Here is a 23,099-nt window from a genome sequence, read left to right on the forward strand (position 1 = left end):
ATACTTACCTGGCAAGGGAGATACCGTGATCAAGAAGGCGGTTCACCCAGGGCGAGGCTCAGCCATTGCACTCCGGCTCTGCTGACCCCTGCGAATTTCCCAAATGTGGAAATCTCGATTGCATAATTTATGGTAGTGGGGGACTGCGTCCGCGCTCTCCCCTGATGTCTTGTTTAATGACAAACTGTTGCTTGGCGCCAGGCTTGAGGATGACTTGACTCAATTGCCCGTGCTTATGGAGATCTTTGAAGTCAGTTGTGAAAGACACTTTGTGGACCAATTGAAAGGTAGAAACATTTGTTTGTAGCAAAACATTGTTGACATTTTGTGGAAACATCATGTTGCGAAATGCAGCATGGTATTTATGCCACGCTGCTACTTCAATCAAGAGATAGCTGAGAAGCCGCTCTAACCCCACCGGTCATGATGTGTCATACGCCCATGCGCTTCCAATATGAAATTGTCCATACATGCGCTCCTCCTTAGCACAGAACAATGCAATAGGTTTTCAACATTCAGAGCTTTTGTGTATTTATTCTGGCTAGTAGGATAGCTGCATGGGAAACTGTTGCTAATGATGTATTTGTCCGTTTTTGTCCCACAAGGCTGAAATATGTGCCCTCGCTTTGAAATGTTAGCAAGGTTGTTTTGTATTTCATCCAACTATCTGTGCTAAAAAGTGATGGCTACAGTATATGTCATTTCTTCCACTTTCTGAGTGACCCAAAGTTCAAGCTGCTTATCTAATTGGTGAAAATGTCTGTTTATCAGACTCACTTTGACTTTATGTGGTGTACCAAGAGTTATTCCTTCGCTTACGGCCATACCAGCCTGAATACGCCCATCCTGATTGGAGAAGTGACGACAGGTGCGAGTGTCTGAGCTGTGAGTAAGTGTTTGCTGGAGAGTGTTTGCTCGAGAGCTATTTTTGTTAATTAATTGGATTTCGCAATATAATTTATTATTTTCTTCAGTTGAATAGTTTTAAGTTTGGTTAGTCTTCCCCCCCTTGCAGTTTTGCTGCTTGGGGGAGAGTTTTTTTCGGATTCATTTTTTGAATTACTATGACGGACAACATGGCAACGACAAACGGAATGGACAAGGACAACGAAAATGCGCAACGGAAGAAAAATGAAGATAAAGAAGGAATGAAATATGGCAAAGAATACACGGTGGCAATTGAGTTGGAAGGAGAAGACAAGGTGACGACAATGGAACTACTACGAGCAATTAAGGAGGTGTGTGGAGAGGTGGTGGGATGCCGAATGAAAGGGGATAAGAAGTATGAAATTACGATGAGAAACGAAAAAGGAAAAGAACGTCTAATGGATGGATTACGGATAAAGGACACCAGGATTCTGGCGAGAGATATGAATGTGAAAGAATTGGTGGTGTCTTTCATGAATCTCCCAGTATACGTAGAAGATAGTGTGATACTGGGCAAGCTGAGTAGCTGGGGAGTAACGGCCGTCTCGGAGATAAGGAGGAGAGTTTGGCCAGGAACGGAGGTGGTTGACGGGACACGATTTTGCAAGGTCAAGTTCACAGAAAAAGTTACATCATTGCCATATTCTACAAGAATTGAGACGCTGGAGGGAGCAGAATACTTCAGGGTAATTCATGACAAACAGGTCAGAGTTTGTCGATTGTGCATTCAACCCGGGCACATAGTTAAAGACTGCCCTGAATTTAAGTGTTTCAAATGCGGCAATCAAGGCCATTATGCGAGAGAATGTGTCGGAGAGAAGGAAAGGAATTTTTGTGGTGGATGCAGAAAGAGATTGGCGGAGTGCAACTGTGGAGAGGTTATGGCTGAAGAGGGGAGTCAAGCACTATTCGAGGAAGCAGTTGTATTGTCGCAAGAAGGAGAAGAAGATGGAGGAGAGGACGTGGTGGAAGGTGGAGAGAAGGAAGAAGGGAGAAGAAGGACCAGAAGATGAATGAAATTGGGAGCAGTATGGACTCAGAGGTGGGAAGAGGGAGTTTTCGGGAGGGGGGAGGCACGGGAGACTTACGGGTTTTGGGGGGGAGCACAGCGCTGGCGAGTGCCTCGGGAGGTGAAGAAATGGAGAGGGTTTTTGATTTGAGGACAGTGGCGGAGGCGGAGATGAGCACGGGGAGCACAACGATGACGGTGCCAGAGAAGGCGATGAACACGGGGAGCACAAAGACTATACCAGAAACGGAGATGAATACGGGGAGCACAACGGAGGTGGATGCCAAGAGTGTGAGTTGGCTGGATAACATGGACTTGGAGGATATATCGGACACGGATGATGGGGAAAAGATTGAAAGAACGAGGGAAGGATACAGGAAGAGAAAAGCGATGGAAAGAGGGGGAGAGAAAGGGTGGAAGAGGAAAGAAACTGGATAACAGGTAGAGGATAATGAAGTTATATTTAATAATTTTATTATTCATTAGAATGGTCAAGATAATGTCAATAAATGAAAATGGTTTGAGAACAATGGGATTATTTGGAGTGGTGGGGAAATGTTTGGGTGTGAATGTGTACCTGTTGATTATCGTTTTGAGTTTTGTGAGGTATGCAATTTACTGTAGAAGGAATATGAAACATTTTGAAGGGAAAAAGTTGAATGTCTGGGTAATCTTTAAAGCAGGTTTAAGAAAGCAGATGGAAGTAATGTATAATGCAAAACTAGAGGAATTTGAAAGTATGTTCATAAAGGGGAGTACTTTAGTGTCTATGGAGGAGGGAGGAGGGGGATTTAGGGTTAACTTCTGAAAAGGTGTGATGGTGTAATTATGTTTAATTTGTTGTTTCGTTTTGTTGATTTTGTTTTTTTGTTATTTGGGTTGTTGGTATTTTGGAAAATGTTTTTTTGCTGATGTACAAGGAATGAAATTAATTGAAGGATTGTTAGTATTAATGTGATTTGGTTGTAAATTACTTTGACATTTTTATAATAAAAAGAAGAAAAAAAAAAGAAAAAAAAATACGCCCGATCTCGTCTGATCTCGGAAGCTAAGCAGGGTCGGGCCTGGTTAGTACTTGGATGGGAGACCGCCTGGGAATACCAGGTGCTGTAAGCATTTTGTCCACTAGGGTGTCCTCTTGCATTATTTCATCAGCATCGCTGCCTTGTAGTAAGCATTTGATGCTGAATTGACTAAATGCAGCTTCTATGGGCTAGTCTCCCATGCCCTTTTAATACAATCAAAGTTCCTTGTGCTGTCAGGGAGCAACTGCCTTTTATTTATAAGACAAATAAGAATATTGTTACTGAATGCAGCTTGTGTGTGCTTTGTGCTCCCTCGCCCTGTTCAAATGATCAAAGGAAATAATGCTGGTGAGGAGTGGAACTGGACTGGTGTCTGATGGCCCTGTGTTTTCCATGGTGGAATTACAACCCTTCTTTTACGGTGTAAATCAAAAGTACAAGAGAATGTGACATGTTATCGATAATAAATCAATTGGTTCCATGCATTTGTGTGTGTGTGTGTGTGTGTGTGTGTGTGTGTGTGTGTGTGTGTGTGTGTGTGTGTGTGTGTGTGTGTCTGAATGTGATTGTATTTCGTCATATCGCATACATTTTTGATATAAGACAGGTTAAGATATTCAAAAGCTATTGGTGATTTTTTTACAGTGTTGCATGATGGGAATCTAGTGGTTCACTGATATAATCTAGTAAACAAAATAAACTACTTTTTCACCACTCTGTCTGCAAGTGCATTCCTAAACGGCATTTAACCAGTTGTGAAAAATACTTTCTGGACCAATGTTAAGCCTAATTTGTTGTATGCTACATGGAATTTATGCATCGTTGATGCCTCAATCAAGAGATAGTGGTGAACCGGCTTGCTTTATCACTTTGTTTAAACTTAATTTTACGAAATGTATTAAAGTATTTATGACGAGCTAATACTTCAATCAGAAGATAATATAAACCGCTCTGACCCCCCCCCCTGCCTTATTAACTGGTCTGCTGCTATCGGACTCTTATTTTAGAATTGTTCCTTGTTTAACAATTAAACCATTTGTGCAACTTTGGAACAAAACAGATGGTGTTGGCATAGATTGGTGACAACGTGTAAACTATATAAATACATTAGCACAATGAGTTGTCTCTCCAATTCATCATTACAGCTGTTGGTTTTTTAGCAAGCTAATTTTAACAATTTTAGCATTGACAAGAAATGTGTCAAAACACCTCAAGACAAGACATGGTATCAATAACAAGATTAAACTATCTGAAATGAATCACAATTCCCCACATGGCTGTTTCTTGTTATTGTTCCTAGCTGTCTAGCCATCCAGTATCACAACACTGGACTTCTGCCCCATTGAAGCCTGCGCATTGTTTTCCTGATGTTGTCAGCTACTCAAAGCTGGGACGAGAGACTGAAATACAGCAATCTCTAAATAGCCAACTGCACATTAGAGGCTGCTGCCTATATTCATAGACTTGAAATCACTGGCCACTTTCATAAATGGAACACTAGTCACTTTAATAATGTGTAAATATTTTGCATTACTCATCTCATATGTATGTACTGTACTATTCTATTCTACTGTATCTTAGTCTATGCTGCTCTGACATTGCTCATCCATACTGTGCAGCCGTATTCATCAACCTGGCCAAGGCTTTTGACTCTGTCAATCACCACATTCTTATCGGCAGACTCAACAGCCTTGGTTTCTCAAATGACTGCCTTGCCTGGTTCACTACTTCTCTGATAGAGTTCAGTGTGTCAAATCAGAGGGCCTGTTGTCCGGACCTCTGGCAGTCTCTATGGGGGTGCCACAATTCTCAGGCCGACTCTTCTCTGTATACATCAATGATGTCGCTCTTGCTGCTGGTGATTCTCTGATCCACCTCTACGCAGACGACACCATTCTGTATACTTCTGGCCCTTCTTTGGACACTGTGTTAACTAACCTCCAGACGAGCTTCAACGCCATACAACTCTCCTTCCGTGGCCTCCAACTGCTCTTAAATGCAAGTAAAACTAAATGCATGCCCTTCAACCGATCGCTGCCCGCACCTGCCCGCCCGTCCAGCATCAATACTCTGGACGGTTCTGACTTAGAATATGTGGACAACTACAAATACCTAGGTGTCTGGTTAGACTGTAAACTCTCCTTCCAGACTCACAAACATCTCCAATCCAAAATTAAATCTAGAATCAGCTTCCTATTTCGCACACACTGTATATAGACTTTTTTCTACTATATTATTGACTGTATGTTTGTTTATTCCATGTGTAACTCCATGTGTACATTGTGTTGTTTAAGTGTTCCCTTTATTTTTTTGAGCAGTGTATATAGATAAATAAATCACACCCATTTTCAATCCAGCAGCTTTCAGTGTAATTGTCATTCACCATAGAGAATGGATTTAGAAAAAATAAACAAATAAAAGACACAAATTGACAAAAATAAATCATTTTTTAAATTGGTTTATTAAATAGTAATCAAAGATAGACTGGATCTTCATTCAGGACTCAAAAGCAGTCATAATACAATACAGCTGACTTACAAAGTTTGTCACAGTTTTACAGTGTTCAACGTGACCCGTTTGAACTAGGAAGGGACTAGGTTTGACATCATAAAGGGAAAAATACATTTAAATAGTGTACTAAGATACAATTCAGCCCCAGTACCACAACAGTATTGATATCTTGCGTTATAAAAAAGAACGAATGTGAATTCATGCTCTAGCAAAAGTCATTATTATTCTTTTCAATGCTGAAATGTACAACAATGTGCATCTTTAGGTAAACGCCCATATTCTTAATTTGTGAATCCTTTGATAAGAAGTGCATCTGGAGGAAGAAAAAATACATATTTTTGAAGTTCTTCTTACAACGAATACTTCTCTTTTTCAAGATACACACTCCTTTATTTGGGTCATGAATGTGTTCTTTATCAAGACTAAAAACGGTGTGATGGTTCTGCATAATTCTGCTCCCTTTTTTGACAGAAAAACTAACTGTACATCAGTTTTAGGTCGGTTGGCTGAGGCAGAGAGGATATATGTTGCATTAGGAAATCCAGCGGGCACACGTCATCTCCAGTTCATTAAACTCCAGAAAGGAACCTTTCCCTGTTCCAGAATGGAACCATATTCAGTTGTGTTCCCGTTCTGGTTCCATTTCCGACTAGGGAGGTGGGGTTGCTACTGACGACCACCAGGGGTCAGGTTGAGGTTGGCCATGAGCTCGTGAACTGAGGCAAAGATAGTGCACTCACCTGAGAGGAGACAAAAACACCAATGTCAATATAATACCCCCCCCAAAATAACATGTTGTATTTATTTTCTGTCAGAGTGTTCTAATCAAATCTTTCAGTCTATCTTCTATTTGTGTGTGCAGACAATCCCACTGACCCTGTCGTGCTGGGTGCAGCTCGCTGAACCTCTTGAGGATGTTGGAGACCATAAGTGCTGCTGCCCCAGAGGAGGAGTGTTGTCTGGGGATGTCAGCCTGCTGGGTCAAGCCAGTGGCCATGTCGTATACGATGGGAACAATGATGTTGACCGGCTCCTGGGGCAGCGGCAGCCTCTGGGTCAGCTGGAGCTGAAGGGGAGAATACAGGGTTAGTTACACTTCATACAACTTCAGTACGAGTGAATGGAATTGTAAGATGGGTTGTAACACCTACGGAACTGATATGCAGCTATGACAACTGATTAAACTACAATACAGGGGAAGGATGAAAGCCAGCAAACAGAGACTGACAACAGGTGAGTGGACAACAGCCAATCAACTGCTTAAATTAAAACTAATCAGGCAAGGGAAAACCAGTACTTACGAAGAAGAGCATTTTGGACTTGAGCACCACAGCGATGGTTCCTGGGGGTGCGATGGGAGGGGCGCTGGGGGGGATGGTAAGACAGAACTGGACATTCCACTTTAACTGGGTGGCTTGGTCTGGGAACTGGAGAGGGTGACAGAAGTTAGAGAGCCACCTACACAATCATTACACATATTTCTTTCTCTCACAGACAGACAGAAACACAGCCACACATCACCAGCCCCTTTATATTCTTAACTGACACAAATATATTTATGGGGTACCACACACACACAGCCAGAGGAAAAGGACCTCACCAGTTCAAGCTTCATGATGCGGACACAGTCCCTGAGGATGTTGGTGGGGGCGCCCAGCAGCTTGGTGAATGCATTCAGCGTGTTGTACTTGAATGGTGGGCCGGCCACCTTGAGAGAGGAGGACGAAGAAGGGGAAGGAGGAGAGGAAAAAGGAGGAGAGGGGGAGGATAAAAATGATAAAAAAGAGTGAGTCATTGAAATAAACGTGATTAGCAGATGTTATTGCAGGTGTAGCGAAATGCTTGTGCTTCTAGCACCGACAGTGCAGTAATATCTAACATTTAACTTTTCAGGCAAAGACTAATAGTACACAACACACAAATTTATTCCTGCACTTAATGAAGATAAAGAGAGACCTCCGACCAATTAACAGGTTTAGCTTTCCCACAGACTTCTCCAGCTTCAGATTCAAAATGACCTGCTATGGAGGTCAGTTCACCCAGCGTTTTTTTTAATAAGAAATCTTGGCTTTAGTTCCACGTTTTCGGTCAGAGACATACAGTGCATTCGGAATGTATTTAGACCCCTCAACTTTTTTCTCATTTTACTCAAAGCCAGTGTCATGTCATTAGTAAAGATTGAAACAAGTAATGATTCTACCAGGATTATGTTGGAGAGGTTTCCATTACAGAACAGCCTCTGTGTTCTGTTTGACAGGTAACTCTTTATCCACAATATAGCAGGGGGTCCAAAGCCATAACACATTTGTTTTTTCCAGCAGCAGACTATGATCGATAATGTCAAAAGCCGCACTGAAATCTAACAAAATTTACCACAGGTGGACTCCAATTAAGTTGTAGAAACATCAAGGATGACAAATGGAAACAGGATGCACTTGAGCTCAATTTCGAGTCTCAGGGCAAAGGGTCTGAATACTTACGTAAATAAGGTATCTGTTTTAATAAATTTATAAATTTCCACCAAAAACAAAACTGTTTTCGCTTTGTCATTATGTGTAGTAGATGGATTAAATAAATAACATCTCATACATTTTAGAATAAGGCTGTAACGTAACAAAATGTGGATAGGGTCAAGGAGTCTGAATACTTTCCGAATGCACTGTATGTATGTACAGTTGAAGTCGGAAGTTTACATACACTTAGTTTGGAGTCATTAAAACTCGTTTTTCAACCACTCCACAAATTTCTTGTTAACAAACTACAGTCTTGGCAAGTCGGTTAGGACATCTACTTTATGCATGACACAAGTCATTTTTCTAACAATTGTTTACAGACAGATTATTTCACTTATAATTCACTGTATCACAATTCCAGTGGGTCAGAAGATTACACTCAAGACACTCTAAATGTACATGTCCTCTTGCTCAGTTGTACACTGGGGCCTCCCACTCCTCTTCTATTCTGGTTAGAGCCAGTTTGCGTAGTACACAGAGTTGTACGAGATCTTAAGTTTCTTGGCAATTCCTCGCATGGAATGGGTTAACCAAGTTATGCAGACGACACCATTCTGTATACTTCTGGCCCTTCTTTGGACACTATGTTAACTAACCTCCAGACGAGCTTCAATGCCATACAACTCTCCTTCCGTGGCCTCCAACTGCTCTTAAATGCAAGTAAAACTAAATGCATGCTCTTCAACCGATCGCTGCCTGCACCTGCACGCCCGCCAGCATCACTACTCTGGACGGTTCTGACTTAGAATATGTGGACAACTACAAATACCTAGGTGTCTGGTACGCTCTCGTTGGCTGGCCCTCGCTTCATATTCGTCGCCAAACCCACTGGCTCCAGGCCATCTATAAGTCTTTGCTAGGTAAAGCCCCGCCTTGTCCCAGCTCACTGGTCACCATAGCAGCACCCACCCATAGCACACGCTCCAGCAGGTATATTTCACTAGGGACCCCCAAAGCCAATTTGTCGTTTGGCCGCCTTTCCTTCCACTTCTATGCTAACAATGACTGGAATGAATTGCAAAAATCACTGAAGCTGGAGACTCATATCTCCCTCACTAACTTTAAGCATCAGCTATCAGAGCAGCTTACAGATCATTGCACCTGTACATAGCCCATCTGTAAATAGCCCATCCAACTACCTCATCCCCATATTGCTATTTATATATATATAAAAAAATGTTTTTGCTCTTTTGCACCCCAGTATCTCTACTTGCACATTCATCTTCTGCACATCTATCACTCCAGTGTAAATTTGCTGAATTGTAATTATTTCGCCACTACAGCCTATTTACTAGTATTATTTATTGCCTTACCTACTTCATTTGCACACACTGTATATAGACTTTTCTATTGTGTTATTGACTGTATGTTTGTTTATTCCATGTGTAACTCTGTGTTGTTGATTGTGTCACACTGTTTTGCTTTATCTTGGCCAGGTCGCAGTTGTAAATGAGAACTTGTTCTCAACTGGCTTACCTGGTTAAACAAAAGGTTAAAACAATTTTTTTATTTGGGCTGCAATCTGAGGTGCAGTTAACTCTAATGAACTTATCCTCTGCAGCAGAGGTAACTCTGGGTCTTCCTTGCCTGTGTCTTCATGAGAGCCAGTTTCATCATAGTGCTTGATGGTTTTTGTGAAGGCACTTGAAGAAACGTTAAAAGTTCTTGAAATGTTCCGGATTGACTGACCTTCATGTCTTAAAGTAACGGACTGTCATTTGTCTTTGCTTATTTGAGCTGTTCTTGACATAATATGGACTTGGTCTTTTACCAAATAGGGCCATCTTCTGTATATCAACCCTACATTGTCACACCACAAGTGATTGGCTCAAACGCATTAAGCTAAGAAATTCCACACCTGAAATGCATTCCAGGTGGCTACCTCATTAAGCTGGTTGAGAGAATGGCAAGAGTGCGCAAAGCTGTCATCAAGGCAAAGGGTGGCTATGTTGAAGAATCTCAAATATAAAATATATTTTGATTTGTTTAACCCTTTTTTGGTTACTACATGATTCCATACGTGTCATTTCATAGTTTTGATGTCTTCACTACTATTCTAAAATGTAGAAAATAGTACAAATAAAGAAAAACCCTTGAATGAGTAGGTTTGTCCAAGCTTTTGACTGGTACTGTAATTACAGCCATTTTGTTTCTTACTTTCTCTGACTGAAAAGATCGTTTACTGAAAGAAACTCATTTGTTTAGGAAAAACATTCCCTATTCCCTCAACCCGTGCTCTCTTTACTTGAAATATGTATGCATCGCATACACGTGACCAATAGGTCCAGACATATAACCTATCATTATCACATCAATAAATTGGTTATAACAAACTCCCAACACCAACACGTGAAAAAGAACGAGGGAATGTTTACTGGTTGCTCAGGAGGGAAAGGGGAAGTCAGATGTGTGGAAGACATTTGACTTAGTTGTGGAAACTACTGGAGATCCAGAAAAAGGAGGGTAAAGGCGCAAGCGGTGCGTGAGTATTGTGTGTGCCAAACAGGTGCTGTTATATTAATAATAGTTATTTCTGACCATTTGGAACGGTGTAAAAAATAATAATAAATTGAAGTATTATCTAACGCAAAAATTATAATATATTAATCCTTTATTACAGCAAAGACTAGGAACAGCTGCATGCATCATGAATTGCGGCTTATTTATTGTTTAGGCTAATTAGCCAAAGCTCCCTTTGTTATTTCATTTAAAAAATGCTTGATTGCATTTCAAAGCATGAATGACTCGTATGCTGTATGATGACATGAAACGAATTAATGATTGATATATTGAAATATAGGCCTAAGTAAGTTACGGTACTAAGACTAAACAGGATGTGCTCTTAGGCCTACAGCGGGTGGTTATAAGAAACCTAATATTTATAATGACATGACTTATTATAATGATGATCATAATAATAATTGTAATAATAACAACAAGAAGGAGATCAAGAAAAAGGAGGGTATAGGAGTGAGAGCTGCGTGTATATTATGTGTGACAATTTCTGCCAGTTTGGAACAGTGTAAACAACACAAAATAAATTATAATACCAGAGAGTCTGTTCTAAAAATGTTGTTAACAGCCAATTTGTGAAATTGCTTTATCTGACATTTTGCGGTTGCGTGAGGCTTGGTGCTCACGGAATCAGTAGGCTATTAAACAAACACTCAAACAGGCAACAGAAGCAGGATCTGTCTTTTTTCTGTAGATATATATACACATATATAATATATATATATATATATATAAATATATATATCACACACACATATATAGATATATATAATATATATACACATATACATATATAATATATATATAATATACAGTGGGGAGTACAAGTTTTTGCAAAATCTGCTAAATCGGCAGTGTTTCCTACTTACAAAGCATGTAGAGGTCTGTCATTTTTATCATAGGTACACTTCAACAGTGAGAGACGGAATCTAAAACAAAAATCCAGAAAATCGCATTGTATGATTTTTAAGTAATTAATTTGCATTAATAGATCCTCGGACAGCGACCGTTAACGTGGAAGAAAACGCATTTTTTTAATAAAATAATATATTTATTAGTGTTGCACCATTATTTTTACATAATATACCCATTTACAATTTCAGTAGCACGTCTTAGAGTGTGGCATCCCCGTGGCCTCCGCAATGGATTAGTCCACTGAGACAGGTGCGAATCAGATCGGTGTCTTGTGCACCATGAACAAAAAATAGATTTGAGACTGCTCGACTAAAGAAATCTCAGTCAACCAAAAGCCTATCGACCAAACAATCGACCAGTTGATTAAATGGGGTCAGCCCTAGTGGAAATTTTAAGGCCTTCCTCTGACACCATCTGGTATAAAGATCCTGGATGGCAGGGAGCTTGGTCCCAGTGATGTACTGGGCCGTATGCACTACCCTCTGTAGCGCCTTCCGGTCGGCTGCCAAGCAGTTGCCACACCAAGCGGTCATGCAGGCGGTCAAGAAGCTCTCAATGGTGCAGCTGTAGAGGCCCATGCCAAATATTTTCAGCCTCCTGAGGGGGAAGAGGTGTAGACGTGCCCTTTTCACAACTTTGTTGGTGTGTTTAGACAATGATAGGTCTTTAGTGATGTGGACACTAAAGAACTTGAAGTGCTCGACCTGTTCCACCACAGCCCCGTCAATGTGAATGGGGGCGTGTTCGCCCCTCCGTTTCCTGTAGTCCACGATCAACTCTTTTGTCTTGCTGACGTTGAGGGAGAGGTTCTTGTCCAGGCACCACACTGCCAGGTCTCTGATCTCCCTGTAGGCCGTCTCATCGTCATCGGTGATCAGGCCTACCACCGTTGTGTTGTCGGCAAACTTAAATGATTGTGTTAGAGTCGTGCACAGCCACGCATTCGTGGGTGAACATGGAGTATAGTCATTTTAGACAGGTTACCTTGGCGTTCCAGGGTACAGGGACTATGGTGGTCTACTTGAAACATGTAGGTATAACAGACTGGGTCAGGGAGAGGTTGACCTGCTTTAAGGTCTTACTCACGTCGCCTATGGAGCGCGTAATCACACAGTCGTCCGGAAAAGCTGGTGCTCTCGCATGGTTCAGTGTTGCTTGCCTCGAAGCGAGCATAGAAGGCATTTCACTCGTCTGGTAGGTTCACTTCACTGTGCAGCTTGTGGCTGGGTTTCTCTTTGTAATCCGTGATAGTTTGCAAGCCCTGCCACATCCTACAAGTGTCAGAGCTGCTGTAGTAGGATTTGATCTTAGTCTGTATTGACGCTTTGCCTGTTTGATGGTTCGTCAGAGGGCATAGCGGGATTTCTTATAAGGGTCCGGCTTAGTGTCCCGCTCCTTGAAAGCAGCAGCTCTAGCCTTTAGTTAGGTGTGGATGTTGCCTGTAATCCATGGCTTCTGGTTGGGATATGTACATACGGTTACTCTAGGGACGACGTTATCGATGCACTTATTAATGAAGCCGGTGACTGATGTGGTAAACTCTTCAAAGCCATTGGATGAGTCCCGGAACATATTCAGTTATTGCTAACGAAACAGTCCTGTAGTTTAGCATCCGCTTCATGGGACCACTTCCGTATTGAGCATGTCACTGGTACGTCCTGTTTGAGTTTTTGCTTGTAAACAGGAATCAGAAGGATAGAGTTATGGTCAGATTTTCCAAATGGAGGGCAAGGAAAGCTTTGTATGCATCTCTGTGTGTGGAGTAAAGGTGCTCTAGGGTTTATTTGCCTCTAGTTGCACAGGTGACATGCTAGTAAAAATTCGCTAAGACAGATTTCAGTTTTCCTGCATTAAAATCACCGGCCGCTAGAAGCGCCGCCTCTAGATGAGTATTTTATTGTTTGCTTATGGCCCTATACAGATCGTTGAGTATGGTCTTAGTGCCAGCATCGGTTTGTGGGAGTAAACAGACCGCTACAAAAAAAATATAGATGAAAACTTGGTCAATAGTATGGTCTACAACTTATCGAGACTTCCTTAATATTAGAGATCGCCCACCAGCTGTTAACAAAAGAGACACACACCTCCCCCTTGAGCTTACTGCCATTTTGTCCTGCCGATGCATAGAAAAAACAGCTAAATGTGAATTATGCTTGTCCTCGTTCAGCCAAGTTTCAGGGAAACATAGGATATCACAGTTCTTCAGGTCCCGTTGAAAGGATAGTCTTGAATGGCGCTTGTCCAGTTCGTTCTCCAGTGATTGTACCTTCGCCAATAGAACAGAGGGTAGAGGGGGTTTATTTACTCGCCGCTGTATTTTCATCAGGGTGCAAGCACGTCGGCCTCCGTATCGCCGTCTCTTTCTCTTCAGAGTCGGGGATAAGGGCCTTGTCCGGGGTTAGCAGTATGTTGTGTTCCGCCGACTCGTTGAAGTAGAAATCTTAATCTAAATGGAGCTTAGTGATCGCTGTTCTGATGTCCAGAAGCTCTTTTCAGTCATAGACAATGATGTCCGAAACATTATGCGCCAAAAAAGTTAAGATAAGCAAAAAAAAGCAGCGTTTACTGTGAATGTGATATCCACAAACGCGGGAACATTGCCTTTAAAAACTGCATTGTCGACAACCCACACAGAAACAAATTGAATCCCGGCATAACTGTGTCTTAAAGAGACAGAAAATGCTCCTTGCTTTTCTCTGATGTAGATATTTTTCATTGCATCAGTGAGAGGAGTCTACTACTTCAGATTCATCTTACTCATACATACCTTAACCATAATGACCAGAGAATTATGGACAATGTGGAATACATTCACCACCACGGCTATTTCAGGTATTATGTCTAATGTATTGACTTTAGAACTGGAGGAGGCAGATGGTCTACATGAGTCTCCCCTCAGGCAGGATGCTCAACCATACTTCTAGTAACCACGACACCTTCAGTGGCTTCCTGCTCTTCCCAATGTGAAGAGAACACCACCAATACTGTAAAGAACTCAGCGTAATGAACTCAATGCTGTCAACAGGACCACACATTTCAAACCAATAAATGTGCGGGCATCCTTAAGAAACTACACTAGTCTTACCCGAGTCTCAAAGAACTTCTCCAGGACCTGTAGCTCCTCCTGTGACCAGGGACCGGTGTTCTCGGGGGTGACTTTGAGCTGCAGGGTCTGGTAGGTCTTTGGGTTGAGTGCCACGCGACACTTCAACACCTCCGTCTTGAACATGATCACACCCGGCTCGTTTGAGTTCACAATAGACAGCTGGAGAGAGGGAGGAGGGGAGGAGAGAGAAGGATTATTATAATAGGGGAAAAAAATGACAAAAACACTAAGTAAAAATAGAAAGATTGTTCCACATTAGCTCTACAAAGTACCATCATCTACATGGCATTTTCAAAAGATCACATTTTAAATGGGGAAGGAAACTAGCCTCTATCTACTAATGCTTGGGCTGAAGGTTCAAGAGATTGAAGGCTGGGGAAAAGCAGTGGGGTTAAGGAACAGCCCAGCAACGAACTTCTACCAAGGAGTTAGACAGAGATGAAGTCATTAGAATAGTGCTGGGCGATATGGCCTAAAAGTCCTATCTCGATTTTTTCAAACGATATATCTCAATTTAAAAAAAAAGTTCTCTCTAAATAAGCATTATTGTAAAATTAAAGGTTAAAATACACTACATTTCAAACAGTCAGCGATAATCTAATGAATTCAGGGCTTGTGAAGTTATACCTAGTCTAAATATAAGCCTTCCACAACCATAAAACTCACTAATAATCAAATTATTATCAAAATAGTTTAACCTGATCTTTTTGCCACATGCGACAAACTGAGCATTCATTTTTTCAGAAACAATGTTCTTTTATACTCTCGTTTTAGTAGTGTCTACTCTGCGCACATTTTGAGTAGTTGAGACATAAAAAGGGTACTATTAGACAAGGTTAACTTCTCCTCTACTACAGTAAAATAATTTCTCAATGTGTTTTGGTGTCAATATCACCGATTCTGTTGGACCAAACCTAAAATCCAAAAAACGAGTTGAAACCGCTTGTCAGAACTCTGTTGGCGTGAGAGGCAGGGGGAGGGGCTTGGTGTGTGTGTGTGTGTGTGTAGAACATAGAAAAAGAGACGAACTGAAATTTGCCCAAAATCAAGCCAATGCGTTTCTATGGGTTTATTTTGGACCTAAGCTTGTCGCCTGCCTTCACGCCTTTGGGACAACAACTCCCAGTGTTACGGCGGAAACGTGCATCTTGTCATTTATACAGATCTCTGGTGTAAATGGGAAGGTGAACACAGCACAGAGGGGCGGAGACAGGACCAAAAATACAACATGAAAACAAAACACTCATAACAACAAAAAATAACAAAAAACTTGATTCTTGCGATTCAGGCATTTGGAATACCGCGCAAAAACATATATTCAAATGAATTTGATATATCGCACATCCCTAATTTGGAGCTGGCTAAATCAGGCTTCATTTGACAGTGACATGAAGAAATGGGATGAGAGATGGTTAAGCTGAGGAGAGATGGGGTATTAACAGATGTTTGAGGACAGTGGTAACACTCACGTTAGCCTCCAGCTGGATGAGATAGAGAGAGAGATGGAGGGATGAGATGGAGGGATTAAATGGAGAGAGGGAAAGAAGATGTGAGAAGGACAGAAATACATTTTTTTTTAAGCCAGAGGTTGAGTGGGTGAGTGAGAAAGGGAAAGATGAGTAGAGAGAAAGACAGAGAGCAGCACAGAGACACTGAAGAAAGAAAGACAGATGGACTAAACTCAGACATGAGTGGACCACAGATCACCACTCACGTTGGGCTCCAGCTGGATGATCCTCTGCAGGTGGCGTCTCATGATAACCGAGCCCAGGAAGCGCTCCAGCGGAGAGCAGAGGTAACTTCCTGCCAGGCCCGGAACCAGGCAGGGGGTGGGCGAGGGCAGCAGCAGCACGTGCAAGGCATTGTGGGTGAGGATGGTGGGGATGGAGGCAGCCCAGGAGCGCTGAGGTAGCTTACGGGGCGGGGGCATACTGCTGGGCATGGACCCGGAACCTGGAGAGGGAGACACATAAACATGCCATTTATTAATACGTTTATTTATTTATTTTTTTAATACACATTCATGAAGATGTCTTAACATTTTCAACCTTTGGAAAACAGAACTGATTTCAGTGGATTGTCATTCAGGGAGCAGGGTTTCCGTTAGCCGGTAATAGCCAGATTTTGCCCAGATTTTTGTTGTTGTTGAAAAGCTGATAAATGAAGTTGGCGCCGGCCGGAGTCGGAAGTTGGATAACCGCTAAAAACTATTTTTCCCAGTCGGATAGTTTTGTTTCCCCAGTTGACTTGAACGCACTGAAGTCGGACATGTCCGTGTTGTTCATCAGCGTGTCAAACGCTACTTTGCAATGAGCTGAAGTCAGTAGGCTATGGCTACTTAAATGTTTGAAACCTGGACATTTTAAAACATATGAGGCATGTCTTATCTTGCTTCAAAGTAGCCTATTAAATCTCCTCTCGTTCTACATTTCTAACACATATTTGAATCTCTGTCACATGAAACCGTTTGTGTGAGAGGCGCCCTTTTGACACTGTGGTTTCCTGCCCATGGCATTATGGGACAAACATTCACTTGTAGCCTACTGCCTTGTGAGCATTGCTGCACTTATAATGTGAACAAATTACTTTTTTTTTGACCTGACGAAGATGTGTTTTCGAATCGAAACGTTGTCCATAAAGAGGCGAACTGGGACTGTGTGTGGGCCTTCTTGTTCTTTACTAAGAAATAATAGTTTATCAACATTAAGCTAAACGTTCTGATCTTCAGCGTCACTCATGTAGACTAGGCTTACTGGTTGTATGAATTTGGGATCTATCGTCCCACAGCTGTCCCAGAGTCTGTTTGGAACAGGTTATTTCTTCCTCCACAAGCTGACCAATAAAATAGCTAGCCTAAAATGTTCTACTATAGTGGATTGACAAAGGCTAGTGATTTTGCTGTTCGTTACTCGTCTTGTTGGCTGAGGAAAGGTAAATGTGGACACTTATTCTAACATGTTCAAAGTGCACATAAGAATTCAGTAAGAAGGAGGGCAAATCGTTGCATCCTCAACTTGCATGTTCTGTTAATATGAATTACCATATTGTAAAAGCGCTGTCATTCTGAGCACTGTGGGTGGACGCCCTAATCAGGTTATGCACCCAATGCCTATAGGTCCGGTAAATTTCCCAAATGTCCAGTAAATTAAAATGTTGTCGGTCAAATGTCCGGCGCCAATCCAGTCAGAGAGTCATGTATGGGGATGTAGAGTTTCTACGGTGTGTGTGTGGTACTCACTGGAGCCGGCGCGCGGGGAGTGTGAGGCGTCGGGGATGGGTGAGTGGAGTGAGGGGTTTCCAGGGGACATGCCGTGGATGCGAGCCCCAGGAGAGGGCCCTGAGACTTGGGGAGAGCCTGGCCACTGGCCCCTCTGGTTGGGAGATACCATAGCATAGGGGGAGCTGGGGTCCAGAGCACCTGGGAAACATACAGACAGATATTCTAAACCTTTGTCTTTTTCACTCACATCATCATCATCATCGTCGACATCAATACAGTGTCCACTGATATTATCAGTCATCATCATCCTCAACATAATCACAGCAATAATAATCAATAATTGTCATGAACCTATTTGTTTACTCAGACAAACAGTCAGACATGAACCAAGACGCACAAAAACACACATATACACAGACTGTCACGTTCTCAAACACTTCCATTTACTCCCCAATTAACACTCTCCACTGTTAAACCACCACTGAGTGCCCACTGCCCAGTCAAGCTTGAGTTCAACTTCTCAACCGCCTGAAAACAGACTAAACAGGTGTCAGAACTATCCAAGGGACCGGTGAGCAACAGCACAGGGACCAGTGCAAGTCCATGGGCCAAAGGTTGGAAACACTGATCAATGTGCCCAAAAAGTTCACCAGTCAGCCAGCCAGCCTGCCAGTCAGACAGCTAGCTAGCCTGCCAGCCCATATACAGCCCAGCCCGCCTACAGGCCATGTGTCACTCAACCTGCACCATGGACCGGCTATGGTTCTACTCCTCTACCCCAGCCCCCTCCTCTACCCCAGCCCAGTCCCCTCCTCTACCCCAAGCCAGTCCCATCTACCCCAACCCAGGCCCCTCCTCTACCCAGGCCCCTCCTCTACCCAGGCCCCTCCTCTACCCAGGCCCCTCCTCTACCCAGGCCCCTCCTCTACCCAGGCCCCTCCTCTACCCAGGCCCCTCCTCTACCCAGGCCCAGTCCCCTCCTCTACCCAGGCCCAGTCCCCTCCTCTACCCAGGCCCAGTCCCCTCCTCTACCCAGGCCCAGTCCCCTCCTCTACCCAGGCCCAGTCCCCTCCTCTACCCAGGCCCAGTCCCCTCCTCTACCCAGGCCCAGTCCCCTCCTCTACCCCAACCCAGTCCCCTCCTCTACCCCAACCCAGTCCCCTCCTCTACCTCAGTCCCATCCTCTGCCCCAACCCAGTCCACGCTACCCCAGTCCCATACTCTACCCCAACCCAAGCCCCTCCTCTACCCCAGCCCAACCCCCTCCTCTACCCCAGCCCAACCACCTCCTCTACCCAAACCCAGCCCCCTCCTCTACCCAAACCCAGCCCCCTTCTCTACCCCAACCCAGCCCCCTTCTCTACCCCAACCCAGCCCCCTCCTCTACCCCAGTCCCCTGCTCTACCACAGCCCAGCCCCTCCTCTACCCCAGTCCCCTCCTCTACCCCAGTCCCCTCCTCTACCCCAGTCCCCTCCTCTACCCCAGGCCAGTCCCCTCCTCTAACCCAGCCCAACCCAGTCCCCTTTACCCCAGCCCAAGCTCCTCCTCTACCCCCAACCCAAGCTCCTCCTCTACCCCAGCCAAGTCCCCTCCTCTACCCCAGCCCAACCCAGTCCCCTCCTCTACCCCAGCCCAGTCCCCTCTACCCCAGCCCAACCCAGTCCCCTCCTCTACCCCAGCCCTCTCCTCTACCCAAGCCCAGCCCCCTCCCCTCCAGTCCCTTCCTCTACCCCAGCCCAGTCCTCTACCCCAGCCCAGTCCCCTCTACCCTAGCCCGGTCCCCTCTCCTCCAGTGCAGCCCAGTCTAGTCCCCTTCTCTACCCCAGGACAACCCAGTCCCCTCCTCTACCCCAGCCTAGTCCCCTCTACCCCAGCCCTCTCCTCTACCCAAGCCAAGCCCCCTCCCCTCCAGTCCCTTCCTCTACCCCAGCCCAGTCCTCTACCCCAGCCCAGTCCCCTCTACCCTAGCCCAGTCCCCTCTACCCTAGCCCAGTCCCCTCTACCCTAGCCCAGTCCCCTCTACCCTAGCCCAGTCCCCTCTCCTCCAGTGCAGCCCAGTCTAGTCCCCTTCTCTACCCCAGGACAACCCAGTCCCTTCCTCTACCCCAGCCCAGTCCTCTACCCCAGCCCAGTCCTCTCTACCCTAGCCCAGTCCCCTCTACCCCAGCCCAGTCCCCTCTACCCCAGCCCAGTCCCCTCTACCCCAGCCCAGTCCCCTCTACCCCAGCCCAGTCCCCTCTACCCCAGCCCAGTCCCCTCTACCCTAGCCCAGTCCCCTCTACCCTAGCCCAGTCCCCTCTACCCTAGCCCAGCCCTCTCCTCCTGTGCAGCCCAGTCTAGTCCCCTTCTCTACCCCAGGACAACCCAGTCCCCTCTACCCTAGCCCAGTCCCCTCTACCCCAGCCCAGTCCCCTCTACCACAGCCCAGTCCCCTCTACCACAGCCCAGTCCCCTCTACCCTAGCCCAGTCCCCTCTACCCTAGCCCAGTCCCCTCTACCCTAGCCCAGTCCCCTCTACCCTAGCCCAGTCCCCTCTACCCCAGCCCAGTCCCCTCTACCCTAGCCCAGTCCCCTCTACCCTAGCCCAGTCCCCTCTACCCTAGCCCAGTCCCCTCTACCCTAGCCCAGTCCCCTCTACCCTAGCCCAGTCCTCTCTACCCTAGCCCAGCCCTCTCCTCCTGTGCAGCCCAGTCTAGTCCCCTTCTCTACCCCAGGACAACCCAGTTCTCTCCTCTACCCCAGCCCTCTCCTATACCCCAGCCCTCTCCTATACCCCAGCCTCAGCCTGTCCCTGTGGTCAGTGCGCTGAACCATTTACCCTGCGGGCTGGCAAAGCTGGTCGGGCCCATAGCTATGCCCAGAGAGGAGGGAGAAGGGGTAGGCCCAAAGAGAGAGGGGGAGCTCAATGCTCCGCTAGTAGAGCCCAATGAATGGGTAGTCCCTGCGCGCACACACACACACACACAAACTGATCAAAAAAGCTTGTCAGACACACTCACATACATCCATTCATACACACACATGCATACACTGACCCATACACAGACAAGCAAACACACACACCTATAAACAGGAGAACACACAAGCTAAGTTAGACAGCAGACGCAGGCTCTAGGGCTGAGATGGGTGAGCAGGACTGGATAATGCTTCCTCCCTTCTGGGCTCAACTCTCTCACACACAGTTTGCCATTCAGCATGTGCATGACCGCAGTGGAAGGGCGAACACACACACAGAGTGATATCACTTAGCAGGGACCCGTGAGCATTTGGTCTCTTTCCTCTGTTCTGTAGAGGGATGCCAAGCACACATGGCACACGCCAGCACAACCACACCATCCCCTCTCACCTGGGGACTGTGTGGGCACGTTGGGATGGTAAGGGGTGGGAGGGGAGGTTAGGGGAGGGTACACTCCACCAGGACCCGCTCTCATTGGCTGCTGTTGCTGCTGGGCCTGTAATTGGCTCATAAAGGTGTCCATCATGTCGCCTCCCACCGGCGAGGGCGGGTTGTCGTCTTCATTGACGGAGCGCCGCCGAGCGTCCTGGTTACTGTCAACAAACATGTTGAGGAACGTCTGGTAGAGAGAGAGAGGAGGGGGAACAAAGAAAGAAAGAAAGAAAGAAAGAAAGAAGGGAGAGACAGAGACACAGAGAGGGAGAGAGAGATAAAAGTATAATTGAATTCAACATCCGATATTTTCATACAACTGAATCTTGACACTTTCAAATTCCTAAAACAAATTATCTCCACCCCCCAAGCCCTCTCCTCTCTCCCGTACCTTAAGCCCCGGGGCGGGGTAGAAGCCCTCCACGATCTTGGTGTTGTCGAAGAGGCTGTAGGCCCCGTCTCTTATGGCCACCACCCCGCGGCTGCGGCAGTAGATGTCGATGCAGTACATGTTGCGGAAGGCCAGGCGGATGTGTGTGGCTGACTGAGGCAGGATGGAGAAACACTGATAGGCCGTGTTAGTGCGCTGGGTCAGCCCCAGCATGGGCACTGTGGGCAGCTTGTTGATGGCATTCAGAGGGGCCTGGGTATCTGACAGCACCTGGTGAGGGAGGAAGAGAAAAGAGAAGTTAGATAATTCATAGAAAACAAATGTAATGGAAATCAGGCCCCTTTGGTAGGCGGCCCGGCCCCTGTATAGTTAGGTTGAGCATGTGGCCGGCCCTGCCCCTGTATAGTTAGGTTGAGCGTGTGGCCGGCCCTGCCCCTGTATAGTTAGGTTGAGCGTGTGGCCGGCCCTGCCCCTGTATAGTTAGGTTGCGCGTGTGGCCGGCCTTGCCCCTGTATAGTTAGGTTGAGCGTATGGGCCGGCCCTGCCCCTGTATAGTTAGGTTGAGCGTGTGGACGTGCAGTACCTGTAGTAGCGGGACCACAGTAGGGGTCTTGTTGAACATCTCCTGTAGTTGATGCAGTATAATGTTGTGGCAGTTACTACAGCCTGAGTTAGGGCCTACTGTTCCTAGAGAGAGATGGAACCTCTGGCTGCTACTGTTCCACTGGATGGTCACCTAGAGGAGAGAGGAGGGGGCGAGAGAGGAGAGAGGAGGTGAGAGAGTAGCGAGAGAAGGAATGAGAGAGCGCAAGCGTCTCAGAGGTCGGCATGTCCGATTAATTAGGGCCAATTTCAAGTTTTCATAACCATCGGTAATCAGCCTTTTTGGACGCTGATTATGGCCGATTACATTGCAATCCACGAGGAGACTTTGGCAGCGCCAAAAGGACCTTGTGGCTGCAAGGAGCCAAGGTAAGTTGCTAGCTAGCATTAAACTTATCTTATAAAAAACAATCAATCTTCACATATTCACTAGTTAACTACACATGGTTGATGATATTACTAGTTTATCTAGCTTGTTCTGCGTTGCATATAAGCAATGCGGTGCCTGTTAATTTATCATCGAATCACCGCCCACTTCAACTTCGCCAAACTGGTGATGATTTAACAAAAGCGCATTCGCGAAAAAAGCACAATCGTTGCAACAAATGTACCTAACCATAAACATCAATGCCTTTCTTAAAATCAATACACAAGTATATATTTTTTAAACCTGCATATGTAGTTAAAAGAAATTCATGTTAGCAGGCAATATTAACTAGGGAAATTGTGTCACTTCTCTTGCGTTCAGTGCAATCAGAGTCAGAGTATTTGCAGCAGTTTGGGCCACCTGGCTCGTTGCGAACTGTTGAAGGCCATTTATTCCTAACAAAGACCGTAATTAATTTGCCACAATTTTACATAATTATGACATGACATTGAAGGTTGTGCAATGTAACAGCAATATTTTTACTTAGGGTTGCCACCCGTTCGATAAAATACGGAACGGTTCCGCATTTCACTGAAAGAATAAACGTTT

The 23,099-nt window shown here is 45.1% G+C and overlaps 1 protein-coding gene and 1 non-coding gene across 2 annotated transcripts in view; one reads left to right on the top strand and one right to left on the bottom strand.

Annotated features, from left to right (window-relative positions):
• On the top strand, positions 1-164 carry LOC120058607. The gene has a single exon (XR_005478050.1). It is a non-coding gene; the product is annotated as a U1 spliceosomal RNA (small nuclear RNA).
• Positions 165-5,403: 5,239 nt separating this feature from the next.
• Positions 5,404-23,099, bottom strand: part of LOC120058513 (mediator of RNA polymerase II transcription subunit 14-like) — a 39,829-nt gene continuing 22,133 nt past the window's right edge. Inside the window, exons 20-29 of the mRNA XM_039007226.1 lie at positions 22,104-22,256; positions 21,521-21,790; positions 21,088-21,316; positions 17,759-17,938; positions 16,235-16,473; positions 14,500-14,679; positions 7,073-7,180; positions 6,774-6,899; positions 6,349-6,538; positions 5,404-6,212 (exon numbers count right to left, since the gene is read on the bottom strand). Of these exons, the coding sequence (XP_038863154.1) occupies positions 6,139-6,212; positions 6,349-6,538; positions 6,774-6,899; positions 7,073-7,180; positions 14,500-14,679; positions 16,235-16,473; positions 17,759-17,938; positions 21,088-21,316; positions 21,521-21,790; positions 22,104-22,256 (1,749 nt within the window). The 3' untranslated portion in view covers positions 5,404-6,138. The remainder of the gene's footprint in view (positions 6,213-6,348; positions 6,539-6,773; positions 6,900-7,072; positions 7,181-14,499; positions 14,680-16,234; positions 16,474-17,758; positions 17,939-21,087; positions 21,317-21,520; positions 21,791-22,103; positions 22,257-23,099) is intronic.

This window comes from Salvelinus namaycush, chromosome 13 (assembly GCF_016432855.1).
Source record: "Salvelinus namaycush isolate Seneca chromosome 13, SaNama_1.0, whole genome shotgun sequence".
Taxonomy (NCBI): domain Eukaryota; kingdom Metazoa; phylum Chordata; class Actinopteri; order Salmoniformes; family Salmonidae; genus Salvelinus; species Salvelinus namaycush.